At 40.9% G+C, this 23,913-nt stretch overlaps 1 protein-coding gene across 10 annotated transcripts in view; it reads right to left on the reverse strand.

Annotated features, from left to right (window-relative positions):
* Positions 1-23,913, reverse strand: part of PPP2R2B (protein phosphatase 2 regulatory subunit Bbeta) — a 512,526-nt gene that overhangs the window by 117,824 nt on the left and 370,789 nt on the right. For all 10 annotated transcript variants that reach the window (XM_070465593.1, XM_070465592.1, XM_070465594.1 and 7 more), the window contains 2 exons: positions 9,812-9,909; positions 6,450-6,615 (listed from right to left, as the gene is read on the reverse strand). In XM_070465593.1, coding sequence (XP_070321694.1) covers positions 6,450-6,615; positions 9,812-9,909 — 264 coding nt within the window. The remainder of the gene's footprint in view (positions 1-6,449; positions 6,616-9,811; positions 9,910-23,913) is intronic.

Genomic DNA, 23,913 nt, shown 5'->3' on the forward strand with positions numbered 1-23,913 from the left:
GGTGGTAGGGCAGGGAAAAGAGGAGGTCAATGGACGGGACTGCTATGGAAGCTGGCTCATGTCAAGGACTAAGTGTGCACATCTCAAGGTCTTTGAGGGCAGAGTTCATGCTTCCAAACAAAATCATTTATTGTGCTGAGAGAAATGGCTTCCCTGACAATGGACTGTTAAAGCTACAGCTTACACATTAATTGGGTTAATTCAATAAAAATATGCCCTGAACCTTGAATAAGAGTGGCCACAACATGTATAGAATTAATGATGCAACCATGTTCACACTTGCCATGGATAATTTATTCAATGTTCACAATAATCCTGAGATGTAAGTCCAATGCTTGCATCCCCCCTTGCTAACACTGTCACTGCTGCTGCTAAGTTGCTTCAGTTGTGTCTGACTCTGTGCAACTCCATAGACGGCAGCCCACCAGGCTCCACCGTCCCTGGGATTCTCCAGGCAAGAAGACTAGAGTGGGTTGCCATCTCCTTCTCCAATGCATGAAAGTGAAAAGTGAAAGTGAAGTCGCTCAGTCGTGTCCAACTCTTCGTGACCCCATGAACTGCAGCCTACCAGCCTCCTCCATCCACGGGATTTTCCAGGCAAGAGTACTGGAGTGGGGTGCCATTGCCTTCTCCGCACACTGTCCCTAGCCTGACCCAAAAGGCCCTCCATGACCGCACCCCTAGGTCCTCATGTTTTATGGTTTCACTGTCTACCCTACTCCCTGCCACCTCTCATGTTTCTGCCACCTGGCTTCCTTACAGCTCCTTGTATGGGCTAACCCTACTCCCGCCTTTTGCACTAGCTGTGCCTTCTGCCAGGAAAGCCCTTTACCCTCTTTTCACAATATTTTTTCCTTCACTTTACTCTCTGTTTATGCCCCAACTTCAGCAGAGCCTTTCCTAATTAACCTACAGAAAGATGTTCCCCTCACCATTCTCCATCCCCTCTTCCTGCTTTATTTTTCTTTAGAGCACATTTTACTACCTAGCAACTTAGTTATCCTGCCTTCCTTGCTAGAACATAAAATCATCGAAGGCAGGGATTCAGTCTGTCGTGTTCCTAACTACACCTTCAAGCACCTACAAAGGTTGTTGTTCAGTTGCTCAGTTGTGTCTGACTCTATAACCCCATAGACTGCAGCACGCCAGGCTTCCCTGTCCTTCACTATCTCCCGGAGTTTGCTCAAACTCAAGTCCATTGAGTTGGTGATGCCATCCAACCATCTTGGATGTTCAGTAAATATGGGTAGATGAATGAATGCATCTCATTTATACAGTGCATCTTGCTGGCAGTACTCAGGGAAGTAACATGAGAAGGAGATTCATCTGAACACTTTCCCCTTTCAGGCTCTCTTCTGAGTCCCTTGCTGGAAAAGACTTTTCTCACCTTTATACTGTCCCAGGACTTTACATCACTTCTTGACCCCTGTCATTCTCTATAGCAAATAAAACAGAGGTGAGGACTCGAATGCTCATGGGAGGTAGTCAGTGCCAGGGGAATGAGTGAAAGGGCTGGGGTCTCAGGGGAGCTGGAGGTGGCATGCCCCATTTGCAGGTCTTCCATTCTATGTTTGTTTGTTTTTAAAGTAGAGTTGACTTACAATGTTGTGTTAGTTTCAGGTGTACGGCACAGTGCTTTAGTCATATATATATATTCTTTTACAGATTCTCTTCCTTCATAGGTTATTACAAAATGTTGAGTGTAGTTTCCTGGGCTGTACCGTAGTCCTTGTTTGTTACCCATTTCATATATAGTAGTGTGCATATGTTAATCCATTTTTTAAGGAAACATATTTGGGTCAAATAGATCACGCCTGTGACTGCATGCCTTTGTAGGCCTTTCTTCTCAGGTCCCGTGTTCACTATCTATTCTCATTCTTCTCCTGGACGGCAGCGACTCCGCTGCGTCCTCGGAGTCTTGCTCTGTGCTTGCACAGGGTGGCTTTGAAAGCAGACAACCTTGGACCACATTCCGACTCCAACTCTAGCCACCATGTGGTCGGGGACTGGGATCTCCACGCGGTAGGTGCCTAACTGGTCTTGGGGTGACACCCAAATGAAAGTAGCAGATAGGGCAGGAAGAGGGGTACAGAACAGCCAGCTCAATTTAAATTGCAGACATAGGAGTCATTTTTTTAGTATAAGTATGTCCCTAATATTCCAATCTTACAGACAGAGATACTTAACTTCTCTGTGCCTCAGTTTTTTATTTGTAAATTGGGGAAAGCAAATGTCTTTCTCATGGGACTCTTTGCGGGTTAAATGGAAGACCGCATGTAGAGAGTTTAACCCAGGGTTGGGTTTCTAGTCATGGTTCACAGATGGCGGCGACTGTTGGCAAGAGGAAGCTGGGCAACTATTCTGCAGCAATAAGATGCTGATCTGACAGCATGAGTGGCACCCCGTGATGACATCAGCACATCCTATTTCCTCTCTGCAAGGCTGTCAGGGGAGGAAAGCCACCCCTCGACCCTGCCTGAGCGAGAATTCCCGTTTGTCTGCTCCTCACCCCCCTCCCCAGCTCTCCTCTGTGAGTGTCTGAAGAGCGCCAGCCACGTGGTGAGGTGGGCTTCCTGCCGTCATCTGGCTGTCCTAACAGAGAAGGGCCCCCGCTTCCTAACATGTGGGCATCACACAGGCTGTGTCTGCTGGCACTCCTGTCAAGTCTGCTAAGGGTACGATCTGTGCTTTCAGCCCAGCTTGTACGAGGACAGAAGGCAAAGAAGCCTCTCCTAGATGCTGTGTTGAATTTAGAACTTTCTAGCAATGCTCTTCTGGTCCGAATACAGACTGCATGATGACCTTCTTTTTAAGGTGGGAAAATGAAACTTGGGTTATATTTATATAGTCACTTGATTAACTACTAATCAGAGATCAGAGTAGAATACTACTAGAGCTTAGAAGAACCCAAATCAGTGAATCTTAGTACCAATTATTTTCTATTGCTTGGCTTTGGAATGTATTCCATCCTAATGGCAAGACAATTCTCATATTTTTCTTATTATGAATGATAAATTACTATACCAAAAAAGAGAGAAATTAGAGGTAAAACATAAAGAATAAAAATTCTTAAAATCCCTCCAGTCCAGGACCACCATTATTAACAGTTTACAGTACAGTTAATAATACAGTTACAGTCTGCAGTATTTTTTCTATGCACTTTTTGAAGAGGGGTACAAACCTATAATATCACATACATAGATTTATATTTCTCATTTTATTGTAAAACTGGTACATATAATTGTAGAAAATGAAAATGAATATAAAAGTAAAAAAAAAAAAACCTTTCTCAATTCCACTAGATGAAGACAACTATTATGAAAATTTTGTGTATATCCTTATATTATATTGGATGTGGAATTACATAACTGCTTTTAATAAATGTAACATACTATACATAGCTTATACTATGCCTTTCCCCCAATCATTTATCTATTTATACCAACATCTATCTCCACATAATGTATAACTGAGAATTAGTTAAGGGTCTAGAAATGGGAGATATTAATAAACTATAGAAAAGTCATACAATGGAATACTATGCTGTCATTGAAAATGTTATTTTAGGAGAAATATTTCACAATTACAAAGATATTCCTGTTACTATTATATTATTAAATTAAAAATCTGGTTGTAAAGTTATAGAATATGTCTCATTTTTGGTAAGAAACAGATTTATCCAAGTCACTTTTCTATTCCTTTTAAAAAACCATTAATAGTGGTTCTCTCTGGATAAGAATACTTTCCTTATCTTCACTCTGCTTCTCTGAATTTTATAAATTTTTTACAATGAGCAATTACTACTTTCATAGCATGAAAAACAAATTAAGTATACCTTTTCACCTGATCATAGGTATTATGATAGAAGTAGACATCTAAGTAAAGTAATGTGTCTTCAGCTGGTGAATAATTTTAAGGTCTAGCTTCACAACTGAATGTTGGCTTTATTTTTCATTAAAAACTGTAAAGCTGGGACTGTATTCTAGCAGAAGATTAAAAACTGTACCCAGCTATAATGAGATAAGCACAATTTTTTTAAAAAAGATAATTGATGGTGAATTCAATTCGATTCCCCATGGTTAGGATGCCTGGAGTCATTCTTGACTTTATTATCACAATTTTTCTTGACTCAGTATCTTGAAGCTTTGTGGATAAAAAGTCTGAGAAACATGTGGCTGATACCATGAGTAATGACTTTTTCTTCCTTTTGGCTGGCTCTCTGAGTAGTTTATCATTACTTGTGGCATCTTTAAACACAATCTTATCATCTATCTTCATTGTCTCTTTTGTACAGTAATTCCGATTGTCTTCCATTAATTTTTCCATGTTAACCTATTTGCCTTAAGGGGAATTCTCAACCTTAATATTAGTATAAAAAAGAAAATCACATATGAGCATGGGGATTTGTCTTCTAAGAATCATTTTGAGATGCTGGTGGCATATGAAATAGCATCCCAAATGGGAAGATAATATCCTTGTTAATCAAAAAACTATTTAAAAACTCAATTAACAGAACATTATGCTATATAATTAATCTTCATTGCATTTCACTGGTTTCTTCCCCATCCCCCCACAAAGTAGTTAATATGTCTTTGACTTTTATTATAATAATCAATAGGCTAAATTTCATAATACAAAGCTAGCCTAGAGAAGATAATCAGATACTTTTTCTCTGCCTGAAGTAATTACGTCAAAATCATCAGAAGTTTCTTCCATTCTAAGTTGTGTTGAGTCTGTTGAGCCTTTGAGGAAAACTTAAAACTAAGAGAGAAGAACTTGAAACAAATTCACTTTTGGAATATCAAGATCAAAAGATCTCCTGGAGAAGGGAATAACAACCCACTCCAGTATTTCTGCCTGGAGAATCCCATGGACAGAGGAGCCTGGCGGGCTACAGTCCATGGGGTCCCAAAGAGTCGGACACAACTGAACAACTAACACAAAAATGTAAACAAAACAATAAATACAATTATGAGAAAGAATTAAATTACTTGGAATCTGGAGAAACAGATGAGCGGAAATCTGGTCATGTTGAGATAAACTATGCTTGAGTAACGCTATGCTGGCTACTGCAGAACCATTACTTTATAGATTTATACACTGGCTTTTACATTTGAGGGATTTGGGGGGTTCATATACATTAAAAACTTTCCCTCTTTTATCATGATATTAAAATAAAAATTGTAAGAACTTAGAAAATGAAAACAATAAAAGTAACAAATTGACAAGTCACTCATAATGCATAAGATTACTTACAATAAATCTTTCAGTGTGCTTCATTTCAGTCTTCAAAAATGCTAATATAGGTTTGATCATTGTATATATACAGTCTGCATTTTGTTTTATCTTGACATATGAGCATTACCCTTTCTTAATAAATGCTGGAGATAGGCAAAAAGCAAACCCAATGTTTCTTGATTTATACTTAAATGTACACTCCTCAAAGACTCACACAGAGGATGATGAAATAAGTCTCTTTCCAGCTTATTTGTTTGGCAGAGGGTGTTTAATTTGTGTGTACTAAGCCTCTTAATTGTTATGCTATTCAATTAGCACCCTTTTGTATTTGATTTTATCCTGAATTGTTTTGAGCACAGATGGCTTCTTTCAAGTAGAGTATTAAAAACCTTTAGAGTTGGTAATTCCACTGTATAGAGGCTTAAAGATTAGTATAGAATCAAGTTCTCTATGCAACCCCTAACATCCTCTCTCTCTGATCCATTTATATCAATTCCCCCCCAAACCAATAAATGATGTAAGAAAAGTATGGAGGGAGAAAGAGAAGAAACCATTACTTGATCCATTTTTTGATGGTGTCCCTGGGTTGGGAAGATTCCTTGGAGAAGGGAATGGCTACCAACCCCAATATTCTTGCCTGTAGAATTCCATGGACAGAGGAGTCTGGCAGACTATAGTCCACGGAGTCTCAAAGAGTTGAACACAACTGAGTGACTTTTACTTTCTCTACTTTCCTTCCTGTCTTCTTGACCTATGTTCCTAGTAGGGCGCTTGCTTGTGTCAAAGACATCTGCTTTCCAAACCCCCAAATATATTCAGGGATTAATAACTTCTATTGAGTGGGCCAAATATATAGGGACGGCATGTTTTGTTTCCTGAAATGTGTTCCCAGAATAACATTCAGTGAATCTTAAGACAGGAAGTCACATTCCAAAAACACCTGGAAATAATCTGCATTTGTCAAAAACTACAGATAAGAAGTCTCACAGAATTCAGTCATAAATTTGTTATTTTTTTAAAAAGAGTAAGTACAATTTACTGAGTTTCTATTCTCAGTCAGGCATTCTGCTAGGCATCTTGCAAGTATGGTTTCTAAGTTTTCCAACAGCCTGCAAGGTAAAAAGGAAAATGGTGGCTAAGAGAGATTAAAATACATGGTTTGCTGACTATATCTCTGAAAACACCAAACGAGGTAAGTCACCTTCACCTACCATTAGTAGACAGAAGGAAGTAGGCTGCATTCTGCTGAGGGAGCCATCTTATTTTATTGATTTTTTCTTCTATTTCTAAACTTTTCAGGTAATCGAACTCGGGTTCATGGCTCTGGAATGTGCTGTAAACATTGTATTCACCCCTACGATGAACCTGATTTTTACTCTGTAGGAAGGGAAAAGAACACATACACCAAAGATTAAATCATATAAGCCAACTGAAAATTCACCAGTTCCTTCTTTTTTTGAGCAGGATCATGAGAGGTGGGATAGGCAGACTGCGTCCGAGCGGGCTGAGGGCAGGACTATGCTGACCACAGGTTCCTCTTCAGCTCCGTGGCCTCAAGTCATTTGACTGTGCACCCCTGGTGGTAAACACTGGCACCTCCAATATTTACATATTTTTATTTATAAATTATATACATAAACTGCTGCATGGGCATAGGGTATACATCATAAAATATATGTAGAAATAGAAGTTGAAGTAGGACACGAGTTTTTTTTTTTTTTAGGTGACTGTGCCACATGGCATGCAGAACTTCCTAGGCCGGGAATCGAACTCACACCCCCTGCAATGGAAGCATGGAGTCTTAACCAGTGGACCACCAGGCAAGTCCCAACAACATGATTTTAAAATCAATAGATGTTCTAATATTTTCTGTGTCCTAATGGATGTCTTGGACACCCTTAGAAATGAGTCATCCAATGCTGATGTCCATATAGATGCATATCAATCCTTTATGAAGAACACAGAACTGCAGCATCTGCATACCTCACTGGCCTTTTATAACTCATCAGATCTTCACAGAATCTCTGAGAGGTTCCCAGGGCAGGGAAATGGACCAAACAGGCTCAGAGATATTAAAATGACACACAGCTTATTAGGATCAGATCTCTCCCTCTCCTTTTCCCATCATGAGTAACAAAACAGACATGAGGGCAGAGAAGACATGCAGATCATTGGGAGAACTATGAAACTTTACACTGGCTTTCCCTTAGCATCGATTATGCAAAGTGCACACAGCAGGAACTGAATAAATAATGAGAGAACAGAACATGAAGAGAGAGTGTGGAGAAAGGGACAAGAGAAAGAAGAAAGATGGACAGGAGGAAAAGAGGGTGTGAGAGAGAAAGGGAAGAAGGGAAAGATGGAGGGGAGGTTTGCATTTTAGAATCTTGTGACCAAGAATCTCAAGATTCAGGCTTGGGAAAACTGTGTGCACAAATTCAAATCCAGGTCTTATTAGGCATTTGTCATAGATGCATGACTCTTAATTAAAGCTTTAAATTAAAAAAACAAACTATTTCTGGGTGGATACTGGACATTCAAACCCAAGCCTCAATTTACTGATAGGTAATGGTACTGATGCTAAATGTACTCGTGAGGGCATTGAGGTTCTTTGAGCAAATTCTCCAGGATGGTGTCACTTGAGCATTCATACACAGGAGTCGCCCACAGGAGCTGAGAGGAGATCTGACTTAGATGTTGCCACATGTCTGTGTTTCTCAAGGTCAGCGTTCATTCAACCCCAAGCCTTGCCATAAAACTCAACGGTGAACTGCATGTTATTATTCTCAACATTTTTTTCCTTATTGAACAAAACCACTCGCCTTTGGAAAATGTGTCCCCCTCCATTCTACTAATGAATCAGGCTTCCCAAATATTTCAGTAAATTAAAATAGGTGAAACCTATAAATAGCTAATGGGAAACACGGAATGGAATATTACTGGCAACATGCTGCCTTGGGTAATTTATGCTAAACAGCTCCTCTGGTTTCTCTTTATCATTATTAGGAACCTAATTGGATTAAAAAAAAATTGAAGAAGAAGGTTTAAAAATCAATTTTAAAAGGACTTTAGAGGCTGACATACTCGCTCCTGTCCTGTTTACTGAAGAAAGAGCTAGTCCACCTGAACAATAAATTTTTAAGAGCCTTGATTTGCTACCATCCAAATCAGACTGTCAACTGTGTGGAGTATGTGCCAGACCAATTAGCAGTAGGCAGCTCCGGAAAAGCAGGAAAAATTCCAGGTCACGAAGAGCTATTAGTTTCTACTTGCCAACCACATTTTCGTGTTTCCAGGGCCAATGGAATAGGCTGGGTGCCTGAATTAATGCTGAACACTTGAATTCATACAGAACCCCGAGGGATTACCATGCCCTTATAGAAATTAATTGCAAATAATGTGCAATTACCAAATATATCACCTCTAAATGAGACTTCCCTTTTTGGAGGGGAGATGGAACACAAATGGCTTTGAGGCACAAAGCAGGCTTTAAATTGCTAGGGAAGTCTCTTGTGAAGCCTCCCTCCCACATGGGGGGGCCTCCCGCCACGCCACACTGGGTGAATCTCCGAGGCAGGCAGTAGCAGATGGGAGAGTCACTTGAACACAGACTGGCCTGCTGTAAGCTTCTGGACCCTGCCAGGGGAGGCCAAGGAAATCAAATTGGGCCATAATTCTGTTCTGACAGAGCAGAAGCAGACACCCCAAAAAAACTCAATTTATATGAAAAAGAGAAGCTATTCCTAGTGGAACCCAAGTCTCAGGAAGAAATGGGCTTTTTGAGATTCACTGGGAGTTAATGACTCCTGCTTGGAAGGCATAGAGGATTCAGCTGCAGGGAACTTCATGTCATCCATAGTAAAGTGTGGCCTTCCCCCAGGCAGTATAGAACCCGCCCGCCAAGGCAGGAGAAGTAAGAGATGTGGGTTTGATCCCTGGGTCAGGAAGATCCTCTGGAGGAGGGCATGGCAACCCATTCCAGTATTCTCGCCTGGAGAATCCCATGGACAGAGAAGCATGGTAGACTACAGTCCATGGGTCACAAAGAGTTGGACACGACTGAGTGACTTAGCAAGCACGTGCATAGTAAAGTGTGAACCATGTTCTTTGCTCAGATGTCATTTTCCGGGATTTCACTTGCTTTGGTAGAGGGAGCTACATTTTCTTTTCTGAGCCAAGTTATCCTTTTCACATCTGTTGGGGAAAGGCTGTATCTCTTATCCCAGGTATTCTGTTAGGAGTCCCTGAATTTCTAAATTCAAGAGAGTTAACCCCACTGAGAATGGAGGTGTTACACTCTACAAGCATCTGTGGCATTTTGCAGATCCAGAGAAATGAGGTCATTTTGAATGTGCAGTACCCAGGATTGGAAAGGAAGACTTTGTCCAGAAAAGGCTCTAATTCCAGGTGCTTTTGTGAGCCTGTGCAACTGTTGATGTTAATGACTTTTTGGCAGTTTTTAGTTTGCAAGCCAAGCAGCAAGGTTAAGGGCGACACATGAGGATTAAGAAACAGTGGGAGGCCTCCTTTAAAAAGAAGAGAAAATGGGCATTTTGCATTCACTGCCACTTACCTCCTGCTCTCGTTGAAATATTACAACCCGACCCCCCTTGTCCCCTGTCGCTAGTAATTCTCCCGTGTGGTTGAATTCTACCGTAGAGATAATGTCAGCTGAAAAGAAGAAGACAAAGGCAATTTAAGTAACTGCACACTTACTTTCAAACGATAGATAATAGACGTACTTTTCTGCGCATTTAAGGGCTTAGGGCTTTGTCTCTGTAGTGGAATTTACAAGGATTTTATGTCCTGTATTTGAAGTGCCACTTCTAGTGGCACTTGGGGAAGTAAATTTCCTAGATGCCCACACAGAACTGTGGTCTCCAGGAACAACTAGAGAGAACAAAAGGAAAAAGCACATGCAGATTCTTTTGTTTTGGGCAATAGAAAACGAGTTTTCTTATGGCTCTGGGAGATGGCAATTTTCTTTGATAATTTCTACCAACCACAGACTCTTTTCCCACCCATGGCCTTCTGCATCCCCCTTTCTTCTACACCAAGAAACTTCCCCAAATGGGGTTCAGTTGTGGAATCTAAATGAGGACTGAAGGCTGATGAGCAGGACTGAGATGCTTGAAGCTCAGACATGGAAAATGAAGGGACACAACTCAGAGGAACCATCAGGGAAACTCCAGGAGTTGGAAATTCAAGGAGGAACCTTGGAAATGCTCCCCCTTTTCTGGTGAGCCCATCACACCCTTCTGGAAGAGCAGAGCTTTATTGCAACTCAAGGAGAAAGGTGCTGAGAAAATAGGGTCACAAGGTCAGAGGGGAGAGGGAAATTTGTACTGTGTATCTCTAAACAGAGAAAATACACAGGCGCCAGGAACTCAGATCACAGATAATTGCTGAAGGAATGCCAGCCTGCCAAGCCTTTCTTCAATACTGGTTATCCCTGGAGGAACACGGACAGGTAAATTACCTATGATTGGATTTATTAGGGCTATTTTTAGAAAAATGTCAGAGGTTAATTCCTCTGCAATTATTCCCCCACAGGGCTCCAACAATCACTACCAAGAGTGCAAATGAGTTAAAAAAAAAAATAAAAAATGAGGCGGGGGAATTATGACTGTGGCCTTTGACAGAGGTACATTCTAAAGATTGTGCCCATGTAAGGAAAGTGAAGGGGAAACAGTGAGCTGGAAAACTAAGGCAATTACCCCTGAATAATTCAAATCTCAAATCTTACTTTAATATCATCATTTCAGGATTTTCTTTATATGCCCGATTGATTCAGGTAAGTAGTGTGAAATTCTCCACTTTGCTTCTAACTGTCCTTTTCCATACATGAAAATGTTTTAAATGGTCATTTTTTGTGCAGAAGAAAAAAGAATAAGGCATAACCTATAATCACTTTCAAGCCAGGCGCATTTAAAAGAATAATTCATGATTTCTGTTCTGGTGTCTTAGATGACTGACCCCAGTGGTAACAGGTTCAAATCCTACAGGGCCATGAGGGAATGGGGAGTGAAGGAAATCAGGTGAGGTAGGAAGCTTGAGTCTCCTCTTAAAAGACAAGTGGCTACTCGGCTCAAGCCAACTGGGACTAGGAAATATTACCTGTGTTGCCAGATATTCTGATTTTTTAAAAAAGCTTTTTATTTTATATTGGAGTATAGTTGTTTAACAATGTTGTGAGAGTTTCAGGTGCCCAGCAAAGGCAGCCAGTCACACATGTACACGGATCCATTCTCCCCCAAACTCCCTTGGCATCCAGGCTGCCACACAGCACTGGGCAGAGTCCCTTGTCCTACACAGTAGGTCTTTATTGGTTATCCATTTAAAAGAGAGCAGTGTGTACATGTCCATCCCAAACTCCCTAACATCCCTTCCCCTCATTTTCTTCTCTTGGTAACCATAAGTTTGCTCTCTAAGTCAGTTAATCTGTTTCTGCTTTGTAAATAAGTTCATTTACATCATTTCTTTTTAGATTCCATGAATAAGGGATGTCATATTTTTTTAAAAGAAGCTGGAAACCCAGAGCTTTACATGAAAACCTCTTCAGTTTTATAGATTGGCAACCAATGATTTTTTTCTGAGTGCAATGACATTAAAAAAAATATAATCCTGTCTATGGGACTAAAATGGTTTGTGGGTCACCCGCTTCTGACTTCTAGTCTCTAGAGTGCTCCTTCCAGAAAAAGCCACTCCATTCCTTATGGACAATCTCAACTGGACATCCCATCCATTCACTCGAGAAGAGCCCTCCAAATGAACACTACCTTAAGGAAACACAAAATAAGCTGCATGGCTACTCAGTCCCTGATGCAAGTTTAGAAGACCTGTTTTTAGAACAAGAGCCCAGCGGGGAGCAGGTGAGCCCAGCAAGGTTGGGAAGCCAGTCACCTCGAGTGAATGATCGACCACTTTCCTTTGTTAGAGTTTGCGTGTCTTAGCAAAGCACTCTCACGTACAGAGGGGACAAGAAGTCTGTTTAATGTTTCCAGTTGCCTCAGAATGCCCTGGTTGAAAAACACTCGAGTGCTAGGAGACACTTCTCACATTAGTTGCTGCTTTGGCTTTTCAGTGAGTGGCTAGCAATGAGGTTATTCACCCAGCTTCCTGGCTTTGGGGAGAAGCTTAGGCAGACATGGCTGTTTCTTTTCACTTCCAGGCTTCTGTCAAGCACTAAAAAATGAGCCAGACACCACCTGGAGGGAAAGAGGAGCAGGGCGCAATGAGAGGGTGATGGGGAGCCCAGGCTTGGGAGTTAACAGTGCCGTGCTCATGTCTTTAAGGCTAAGATTTTGCTTGTGTGTATGTGTGTGTGTGCTAAGTCACCTCAGTTGTGTCTGACTCTTTTCAACCCCATGGACTGTAGCCCACCAGGCTCCTCTGTCCATGGGATTCTCTACGCAATACTGGAGTGGGTTGCCATATTCCTTCTCCAGGGGGGTTTCCCAAACCAGGAATCAAACCCATGTCTCCTGCATTGCAGGTGGATTCTTTACCCACTGAACCACCAGGGCCCCAGGATTCTGCGTAAAGGCATCTGAAGCCCTTCCTCTCAGCAGCAACATGAACACAGACGTTGGAGCGCTACATGGGTTCTGGGGCCACTGTATTGAACTGAGATGAGTCTTCCCTTTTGGTGACGCTGAGTATTGGAAGGGAGGGGTAAGTAGCTTTTTCCAAGGTTGGTCTCTGGCTCAGTTTCTAAGCAAATGTCACTCCAAGGGAAACAAAACTCAGTCTCCCAAGGATGATATGCATCTTGTCTTTTTGTCTGGACCCTGTGAAAACATCTTTACTCTCTAAGATGCACATGGGTCAAATTGCATTAAAATGCAGGTGGGATTCAAACTCAAGTCTAAACCACGTGATCCAAGGCAATGTCATTAGAACTCAGCACTATGGGCAATCAGGCTTGTCCCCTGATATATAAAGGAGGTAAATAAATGCCTCCTTTGTTTTCCAAGCATTATCATTGTGCTATGTCTCCCTCGAGAAACTTGTCAGAGAAAGACTGACTGGCATGGCAGGATGCTGAAATCCCTTAGTCTTTTGCCAAGTCCTGACCTTGCTCTTAACGCTGCCAGGGAGCTGGTCTGTATACTAGGCTGTTTATACCTGGGTATTGTCTGCTTCCCTTCAGAACATGTGCCATGGCAACTCAAGTTAATACCTGTTTTGAACTTTCATGTTTCCTGACTCATTTATCATGGCTAAGCCAATAGGTGTAACCAGAGAATTTTACTGCCCTATCCATCTTTTGCGTATCTTCATCTATGACTGTTTAATAATTGAGGCAAAACTCATGAATCACCCCACATTCCAATTTCAAGATAGGGGGACTTTGGATACAAAGCTCTTGTACTTGCAACATGCTCTTGGTAGAGCAGTGTAAATTAGAAAACATAACACTGCTCAAGACAACATGACTTTGGTTGAGTACAGAAAGAGGATATGGCAATAACAATAAACCAGCAAGCTCAGAGACAATAACGTCTTGTGAAATCTTGGTCAACAGAAGTCAATTCATCAAGTTCAAATAAAGTTCAATTCATTAAGTTCGATTAGAGGACATTTTGCCTTTAAGTGATAAGTATTCACCACAACTCATTTTCTTAAGGGCGCAGCCGAGTCACGTTATTATGCAAAAAGTTATACACTTGAGCATTTTTCTCTCTGTTCTATAAAGACGTGAATGAAGTGCGTGTTTTTGACTAAAAACAAAAAGCAGAAGCCAAAAGCAGTTATAGAGGTCAAGTGTAGTTAACATGATTTTTTTTTTAAGGAAGCCCTGGGAGGTATGACGTCTGCCCTGCTCCACATCTGTTCGTGCTGATTTAATTTCCACAAGACAGTGGCCTGGTAACCCCATTTCTAGCTCAATAGGCACTGTTCAAATCGAGTTTTTCATTTTTAAAATCAATCTCACCATCCTTCAAAGGTTCCAGACTAACAAGTTCACACATAAAATTTCCATTTACCTGAATAATAGAAACTGACTTGGCATTTATATGCATGTGATTGTGAAGTTGAAGAGAAGGAAGGATCGATCCTCTTGCTCATGCCCTAGACTCCCCTGGTACCATGCTAGGCTGGAGTCTATGCAATGCCAGGGCTGACTACAATTATTAGGCGCTGCATAGTTCAACAGCAGGGTGACTATTTTGATGAAACAATGCTCAGTATAGACTTAGGACCTAAACCCAAGTCCTCTGATAGGACAAGATCTTACTGACCATGTCACTAGCACTGACCTCTCAGCTTCCATCACAGGGGTTAAAATGAGAGTGTAATACAATTTAGCCTTCAGAGCCCATTACATGTTTTATCTTTCATCTTGGAAACATCTGGAGATAATACTGTAAGGTCGTATATGGTACTTGTATCAGTGGACTAGTTCTGGGCGAGCAATATTTGGCTTTCTTCCAATATTTGGCTTTCTTCCTGACAAGGAGGTTGGTTCTAGCAGAGTCTGCTCTTTCTTCCGCCAGGGCAAAGATACCAGCAAGAATGGGAAATGGGTTTCCTACAAGATGACAATGGGGTGAAATGGCAGTAGTTGCCAGCAAATCTGGGTGGAGAAGGACTGGGCGGGGGGGGTTGCTCTTCAAGGCTGAAATGCTTGGGTTAATTGCAGTGGCTCCTGCAGTGAGGGGACTTGTGGAGCCTTTGTCACGCACACAGGGGTTTCCAGTTAGATTGGCCCTGACTTTGTGGATCATTAAACAAACGGGATTCTTGTACTCCCCAGTGGGAGTTAAAACAGCTCCTTCCATCTTTACAACACTGTGGACTCCTCCTTGGGTTCTGGTTCACAGTCCAAAGTCAGCATCCATTTTCTTGGAAAAGGTTTCCTATGGATAACTGAAATTGTACACTGGAATATATTTCCCATCAAAATGGCAGGGGGAAAGGAAGTCTGGTTTTGGTCAAACAAGATATACCTAAGTACTGCTCTACTACTGGGATTGTGTTCCAAATGGTTACATTGAAAAGATGTTAATATATTGTAAAATTTTAAAAAGTCAGGTAATAAAATAGTATGCCTAAAATGATCTCAATTTTGTTAAAGTATTTACATTTTAAAATGTATTTTTTTCTAAACTAGTAAAGTAATATATGGGCTTCCCTAATGGCTTGGTGGTAAAGAATCCCCCTGCCAATGTGGAAGCCACAAGAGACTTGTGTTTGATCCCTGGGTGGGGAAGATCCCCTAGAGAAGGAAATGGCAACCCACTCTAGTATTCTTGCCTGGGAAGATCCCATGGACAGAGGAGCCTGGTGGGCTACAGTCCAGGGGGTCGCAAAAGAGTCAGACATGACTGAGTGACTGTGCACATACACAAAGAGGTATATACTTCCATTAATACCAAAATGATGATTAGAATATAACATGACATATCCCCCACAAAGGAAATAATTAACTCTTATACACACACAAATAATCATAGGAAAAAATCTATCAGAGAGACTACAAAATGATATTGTTTTGGGGTAGAACACAGATGTTTAAATTTACTCTTTTATAGTCTTCTAATTTTTTAGTATTTTCCAATTTTTTTTTACCTTGATCATACATGCTTGAACAACTTTTAACTTTTAAGCAATTTTAATTGACTTTCGAATTGAATACAAGATTTTAACATTTATGTCAGTGATTTTTAAAAATTTGCTTTTTAATTCCCATATAATAAAACTCACTTTTTGCAGCATATAGTTTTATGAATTTAGATAAATGCATGTAGATGTGTACCCATTATCACCGTCATGAGACAAAACAGTTTAATCACCCTCCTCCTATAAAGTTCCTTCATATTACCTCTCTATAGTGAACAATTTTTCAGAAAGGAATAAAATTATGGGAGTGAAATGAACTAACAGGTATATAAGGCCTTCCAAAGGAGTGTGTGTAAATACAGAGGCTTAATGCTACTGGTCTCTACACACACGGCTCAATTCAATTTCTAGTCAATGATCATTTTCTAGCTAGTTGGAGTCAGATTTTATTTTTTCATCTTATTGTTTAGATATTATCACTATTTATAATTTTGTTTTTAGAGCACTGGGAAGCTCAATTCATCAATATATCTTTATTATTCTATATCACAAACCAGGTTTATGCATGCGGTTTTCTGCCCTCTGACTCAAATGTCCCTTTGCCTTTAATTGGGATGCCATCTGAGTCCTTGGTTCAGTAGCATTAACTTCTTAACTTGACATTACTTGTCACTTTCCTTTAGCTTTGTCCTAGTGACAATAGTAGTAAATAGCAAGTTCTGAGAAGTGATAACAAATGGATCTAATCTTGGTCACCAATTTTGATCTATTGGCAGAAGCTGCCCATTGAGAAAGACTGAGGTCATAGCTGGGCTTGGTGGGAGGGTGTTGTGATCCATTGGTTATGTCTGTCATGGGCCTTGGCAAGTAAAGAGACTGTACCTATGCCACATGCTTGCTATACTGACCGAGTATATGGAATATACACATTCTGTTGGATCCAGAGTTGATTCATTTGTCACCTAACTGGTGTCTGGATTTTAGCTACTGAATCCACTCCCTTTTACTTGAATATAATTAATTCTGTGTATACAGGTTTAAATTTCAGTCTGGTGCTGGTAATCCTCTTCTATGAAAGAATGCAGGTAGAAGGATCTAACAGCCCCAATTCCCCAGACTTTATCAACTTCTGCTTCCTATTTAGCCACAAGCGCAGTGCTGGAGAAGGGGCACAGTTTAAATGTCAGACCTGTGAAGACCAAGCCCATGAAGGGCAGAGAGTGCGCTGTGGCTAATACTCTTGTTTGCTGCTCCTCTCCACTGCCTTTCTTCCTTGCTTGTCCCACTGTAGAAGCTGAAAATGCAAATTGCTTCTCAGCCTCTCCTCTGGCTAGGGATGGCCATGCGACCCAAATTTGGCCAATGGGTCACACAGAAAAGTCTCTTGGGGGGCAGGGAGGCAGAAAATCTGGGAAAATTTTTTCTTCCCAGAATAAAAGGAAGCAAGCGAGTGATGGGAAGCCTTCTGGTTGCATTGATGTACTTCTTGTATAACACTACCTCCGTATGTAGCTCTATGTAGTCATATGTGCAGCTGTGGCTCCATCCACCACATGACCATGAGGCACTAAGTCTAAGGCCAAGCCAAGAGGCTGAGTATGACAGACGGAAGGAAGGGACAACGTCCCCAGTGACATCACTTAACAAAAGCCTACCATAGGGACAGCCTGTGTCTGAACTTGTTAAACAAAAGATACCTAGCGGTTTAAGCCACTGCAGGATAGACATTTTGCTATGTGCAAGTGAATGCTTACTAACAGACATGGCTTTCCATCTTTGTTTTCCACATAGTATTGTGTACAGGGGCAGATTAATTAATATCAATTAATGTGCATTGAATTGGAAAAAAATGATCTCTTGCCCTGCCACCTCCAGGCACAAACTCTCACACTCACATTTTCATTTTCCCTCTATCATACAACCAATTTTCCTTCCCACATACTTAGTTTCCAATATTGAGGTGTTTGTTTTTTCCCTCTTCCCCTGTATGGTAATGGTGCATTAATTTTTGACCATTCAAATATAAAATCCATTTACTGGGATAGAATGCCTCCCCCTACAATTTATCATGGTGTCCATCATAAAATGATGACTTCAAATGGACTTAGCCATATCCTCCGTTGGAGCCAAGTTTCTCCCAAGCTAATGTGTAGTAAGCCCACCATGCTTGCTGAGCTGTGAAAATCCAGATGGTAGGAAGCAGGTGAGTAATGAATGTCATGCTGTTCCCATTAAAATGCACACAGCTCCCCCACACTGACCAAATCTCCAGCACTAACCAGGTCTGAGACAACTCAGGACATGTGGGTTCATGGAGATTGCCTTTCATTCAAAACAAGTTCCAGCAACACAGAAACTGAGAAGAGAGAATTTTCTGGTAGTGGAACAAAACTTGCCTAAAGGGCAAAGGAATTTGAAAAATTGTAAGTCCTCTAAGTACAGAGAAAGCCCGAGGGAGATCAGTAGCAGTCCAGACTTGCCTTCAAGCCTGTGTGGTTTACAGTGGAATCTGCTGGAAAGGTGTCTACCATCTGTCACCTACTCTTTCAGAAAGCAGAGGAGTAATTAAGTGCTCAGGTGATACAAGCTCTGTCAATCATTCATATCTATTATGTACACAATATGGGATCATCTAGCACTGACCTCAAAGTCAGTGGGATCCCAGGTCTAAGATGAGAAAGCCCATCACATCTGTGGGGGAACAGGAGCTCCTGGGCAGGCACTGGAGTCTCTTGGCATGTCTTGCATCAAAAATTTTGTTGTGCCAGATGCTCTGAACTCAGAAAGGCATGGTGCCTGCCTTGTGGGAGCTGAAGGAATTTGTGAATTGGCTCTAATGTCACTTTCTAAGGGAAGCCTGGCATGACTTCTCCCCAAACCCAGACAGGCCCTTTAGGATGCAGCCTTCTGGCTCCCTGTACTTCTGATCTATCAGTTATCACTTGCACACCATTACCATTTATCACAATGGTAAAAGATCTATCAGTTATCACTGCACACCATTACCATTTATCACAATGGTAAAAGAACCACTTTAAATGCCTTTTCCAGTCTCTAAAACATAAACTCCACAAGGAACTTGTTCATCACTAGAAAGCCCAGTGCCTGGCTTAGTGTCTTAGTATATAATAGATGCTTCCTAATTTTTTCCTTCAACTGATCATCAAATGAGAGCCAAAAGAGCCAGTGTCGAAGTGGACCAACACACAGAAGACGGACAACCCCAAACAAAGCATCAGTGAGCGAAATATTGATGCTGGATGAAGGTAAGAAACATTTTTAAGGGGTGTGAGGCAAGGGGAAGCTCTGATTTGGAACAGTGAGCATTGTACAACTTTAGAACAAGATGGATTGATCAGTAAAGAAGAGGTTTTGTCCTACAAAGTGTCTGTAGCATTGGTTTCCATAAATCATAAGAAGAGAAGCGAGCAGATAGGTTGGTGAACAGAGGGTTCTGGGATGGGGTGTTTGTTGGGAGAGGGCATGTAGTAGCAAGCGAATTTTGAACAATTAGGTCTGAGATGCAAGGACTCTATTTAATGAACACCTATTATGTGCACATCAGTGGGCTGGGTGCCAGGGATATGCTAACAATACATACCTGGTTTTTGCCTTCAAGGAGCTTTCTACTTAGAAGACTATGAGGTAGTGCTAGATTGGGATACAGCAAAATAATGCTGGAGAATAGGTTGTTCAAAGACCCTATAATGAAGTTTTTGAGCAACAGAATAAGAATCCTACTGATGGCTTTGGTCTAGAAGGCAATATAAAGTCACTACTGGAACTTAAGATAACTCACATTCCATCCATAGCTCTGCATTCAGAAAAATCTCTTGTATTTCTCTAAAGGACAAAATTAACACTAAATGCACTATGTCCCTTTGTTAAATTCTAGGTAAGTTTAAAGGAAAGAATAAAGAATGCTTTCAGATTTTCCCTTCTAAAACATGACATTTCTACGTCAAGCAAAATAAAGATGCTACTAACACTCCCTAAGGTAGTATGCTATGATGGTTTTTCAATAGTCTCAGCAAAGTTAATGGAAAGTCTCAGGACCAAATGTGCTATTTACAATTCTATGAATCAGTATTTCTCTTTCCATCTCCATCTCTTTCCTCTCTATTCCTCCTCCCCACCCTTCCTCTCTTTCTGGCTAGGAGTTGCAGTATTTTGAAAATTAGAATAAAATGTTACTCTCTTTTGGATAATGTCCCTATTTTAAAGACTGAATAGAGTACTTAACACCTAGTAGGCAAATAGTAAAAGAGAGAATAAATAAACGTGCTGATTTTTCTCATCAGCATGACCCAATCTTGAATAAATATTCATCAGGCAAAGGCATTATAGTACCTCCTTACTGCTTTTTTTCTATCCACTGAAACCTGGATATGTAGAAAATCCATTATATTCGATTTCATGTTAATGTAGCAGTTTAGATACCAATGAATAATACAAAACATAGAAAGCTCAGAAAAGACTAAACATTGATAGACTCATTCATCATTCTATTCAGTCACTTAGCAAATATTCACTGAGCACACCTACTATGTGTCAAATGGTATTCCAGGTTGGATAAACATCAATTAATTAAATAGATAAAAATATCTGTCCTTATGGAACTTATGTTCCACTTGTGGAGAAAAGATAATGATCAAGAAACATAACAAATTGCATCATATGTTATGTATTATGGGAAGCAAATATAGCCGAGTAAGGGGAATTAAGATTACTTGAGATAAGACAGAGGCTTAGACTAGAGTAGATTTGAAGGAAGAGAGGGAGGTGACCATATAGGTATCTTAGGAAATGCACTCCAGACAGAGGCAAGAGATGGTGAGAAGACTCTAAGAAAGGAACACACATGTGTCAGAAGACTAGTGTGGCTAGATAGTGTCAACAGGGAAAAACAAGCTAATAGACACAAGAGGTTCAGATAATGTAGAGTCTTGCAGACCACGGCAAGCGCTTTGGCTTTTGCTGAAAGTGAGATGAGTATAACAATGTGAATGTACCTAATACCACCAATCTACACTTAAAAATACAGTTGAACCTTGAACCACATGGGTTTAAACTGCACAGGTCCACTTACATGTGGATTTTTTTCAGGAGTAAATACTGCAGTACTACATGGTCCACAGTTGGTTGAATCCACAGATACAGAGGGACCACGGAATATGGAGGGCTGACTATAAATTATACCCAGATTTTCTTTTTTTTTTAATTTTAATTTTTTTTCCATTTATTTTCATTAGTTGGAGGCTAATTACTTTACATCATTGCAGTGGTTTTTGTCATACATTGAAATGAATTAGCCATGGATTTACATGCATTCCCCATCCCGGTCCCCCCTCCCACCTCCCTCTCCACCCGATCCCTCTGGGTCTTCCCAGTGCACCAGGCCCGAGCACTTGTCTCATGCATCCAACCTGGGCTGGTGATCTGTTTCACCCTAGATAATATACATGTTTCAATGCTGTTCTCTTTTTTTTTTTTTTTTTCTTTTTTTTTCTTTTTTTTTATTATTTTTTTCCATTTATTTTTATTAGTTGGAGGCTAATTACTTTACATCATTACAGTAGTTTTTGTTATACATTGAAATGAATTAGCCATGAATTTACATGTATTCCCCATCCCAGTCCCCCCTCCCACCTCCCTTGCTGTTCTCTTGAAACATCCCACCCTCGCCTTCTCCCACAGAGTCCACAAGTCTGTTCTATACATCTGAGTCTCTTTTTCTGTTTTGCATATAGGGTTATCGTTACCATCTTTCTAAATTCCATATATATGTGTTAGTATACTGTAATGGTCTTTATCTTTCTGGCTTACTTTGCTCTGTATAATGGGCTCCGGTTTCATCCATCTCATTAGAACTGATTCAAATGAATTCTTTTTAATGGCTGAGTAATATTCCATGGTTATACCCAGATTTTCGATTGTAGAGGGTTGGTGCCTCTAATCCCTGCAGTTGTTCAAGGCTCAACTGTAGTTAAAATGGTAAATTCTGTGTTATGTACATTTCACTCTGATTAAAAAAGAGTGAGAAAAAATGTAATGGAAGGCAGTTGGGAGGCACAGAATAGAGAAGCAATATTGTCTGACATTTCACGAGTACCGATCTGGCTCTAGAGCTGAGAACAGACTGTAGGGGGCAGAGGTGGAGTAAGGGGGGTATATGGAGATAATCCAGGTGAGATGACGACAGATAAGGTGTTGGTAGTGAAGGTGGGGAGAAGTGGTCACACTGAGGATGTATATTGAGAGCCGACCTAGCAGGAATTGCTGCTGGATCGGATAGGCATATGCAGGGGAGGAATCAAGGTTGATTCCAAGGCTTCCACTCTCACCAACTGGCAGGGTGGATTGCCATCCCTGAGATTAGAAGTTTGTGGGTGAAGCAGCCATCCTGGGGGAAGAGCAGACATTCAGTTTCAGGCGCGTGCAGTATATAACTGAAGATACGGAGTAGGTAATTGGAAATTAGGGTTTAGAGTTCAGGAAAGGGGTCTGAGTTGGTGATAGAAATTTGGGAGTTATTAGCCTTTCAGATGATATTTTTCAGGCCATGAGACTGGCTGAGATCTCCAGGAGTGAGGGGAATAAAAGAAGTGAAGAGGACCAACACTGAACCTAGGGGCACTCCAACAGCTAAAAAAAACTGGGAGAAGAGGACAAATCAGGTAAAGAGACAAAGAAGGAGCAGCCGGTAAGGTAGGAGGAAAACCAAGAAAGCTTAGTATTCTGGATGCCAAGTTAAGTGTGGAGGAAACAACTGTCAATCATGTCAAACCCAGCTGATGGGCAAGGTAAAAGGCTTCAGCTGACCTTTGGATCTGAATCACAGAAGTCACTTTTGACTTTGGCAAGTATAGTTTCTGGGGTACAGTGAGGGTGAAACAACTAGAGTGGGTTTCAGAGTGAACAGGAGGAGAGGAATGAGACAGTGACTGTGGACAACACTTTCAAGGAGTTTTGCAAGACATAAGAGAAAATGATGTGGAAGATGGATGGACAGTTGGGTCAAGAAAGTGTTCTTGTCCGATTATCAAAACAACAGCATGTGTATATGGCAGTGAGAACATTTCAACAGCCAGGCGGAAATGAATGGTGAAGAGATGAAGAGGGCAGAATTACTGAATGAGTTAGCAAATGAACGTATGAAGAAACAAACCAGAAACTAGGACTAGTCCACCGCTAACACCTGAAATAAAACCTGTACAGGTTCAATTCATACCCAGAGCCAAAACATGGAGAGGAAGAAAAATGTGATTGAAACTCTATGTTCATACAGGGTTTCACAGGATTCTCAAAACATTTAGAATTGTATGAGCTTCTCCCATAAATCATCTCAGATCACGTGATCACCATGAAAGGAAAACAATTTCTTGGTTTTCCTTTTGGTTCTTCTGCCCTTCCCCCTTCTCCTTCCAATTTTTCCTCTTTTCTTTCCTTATGGCCTTTCCATCCTTCCCTCTTTCCTCTCCTTTTTTCTTTTGAAAAAGAAAAACAGAAAGCAGAGAGCAGAAAGGATTTTATTCATTCTGCTACACAACTCAAGGTCCATTAGCTCCGATTTGCCTACCAGGCAGAAGACTGCTCACCTGTATTCACTTTAAAATGATGCGACAACTACAAGATCACTTCTGCGTGGGTGGGTAGCCTGACCTCCATATGGCCTTTTTTGGGTAACTTTATCTATTACTCCTAATATCTTATAGAAAGAAACAAGTCTGTCAGGGGGAATAAAAAACACCCCACACTCTCATCCTGCCCCATGGAAGATTTATAGACAGTTTGTAAATGGCCAGGCCCAGGTGATGGTGCCAGAAACTTTCCAAGTGATTTGTAGATCTCCCTTCCAGGAAGTCAGTCTTTAATGGAAAACTCTTTGACTGCACATTCCTTTATTACAGTGACTACAGGGAGTGGAATGCAACTGTCATGCAGGAGACTCACTGAAATGAGCTGGCTACTGACCTGGCCTCAAGATATTTCAGTCTCAGAAAAATACCAGTATTGCACAGTTTAGAAAAGCACAGTTTTTCTTTAAAATGACCATTTATTGAGTTGGCTGATTGCATGCCAAGGCACGGCACAAGCCCCTTAACGTAT

Source organism: Odocoileus virginianus, chromosome 3 (assembly GCF_023699985.2).
Source record: "Odocoileus virginianus isolate 20LAN1187 ecotype Illinois chromosome 3, Ovbor_1.2, whole genome shotgun sequence".
Taxonomy (NCBI): Eukaryota; Metazoa; Chordata; class Mammalia; order Artiodactyla; family Cervidae; genus Odocoileus; species Odocoileus virginianus.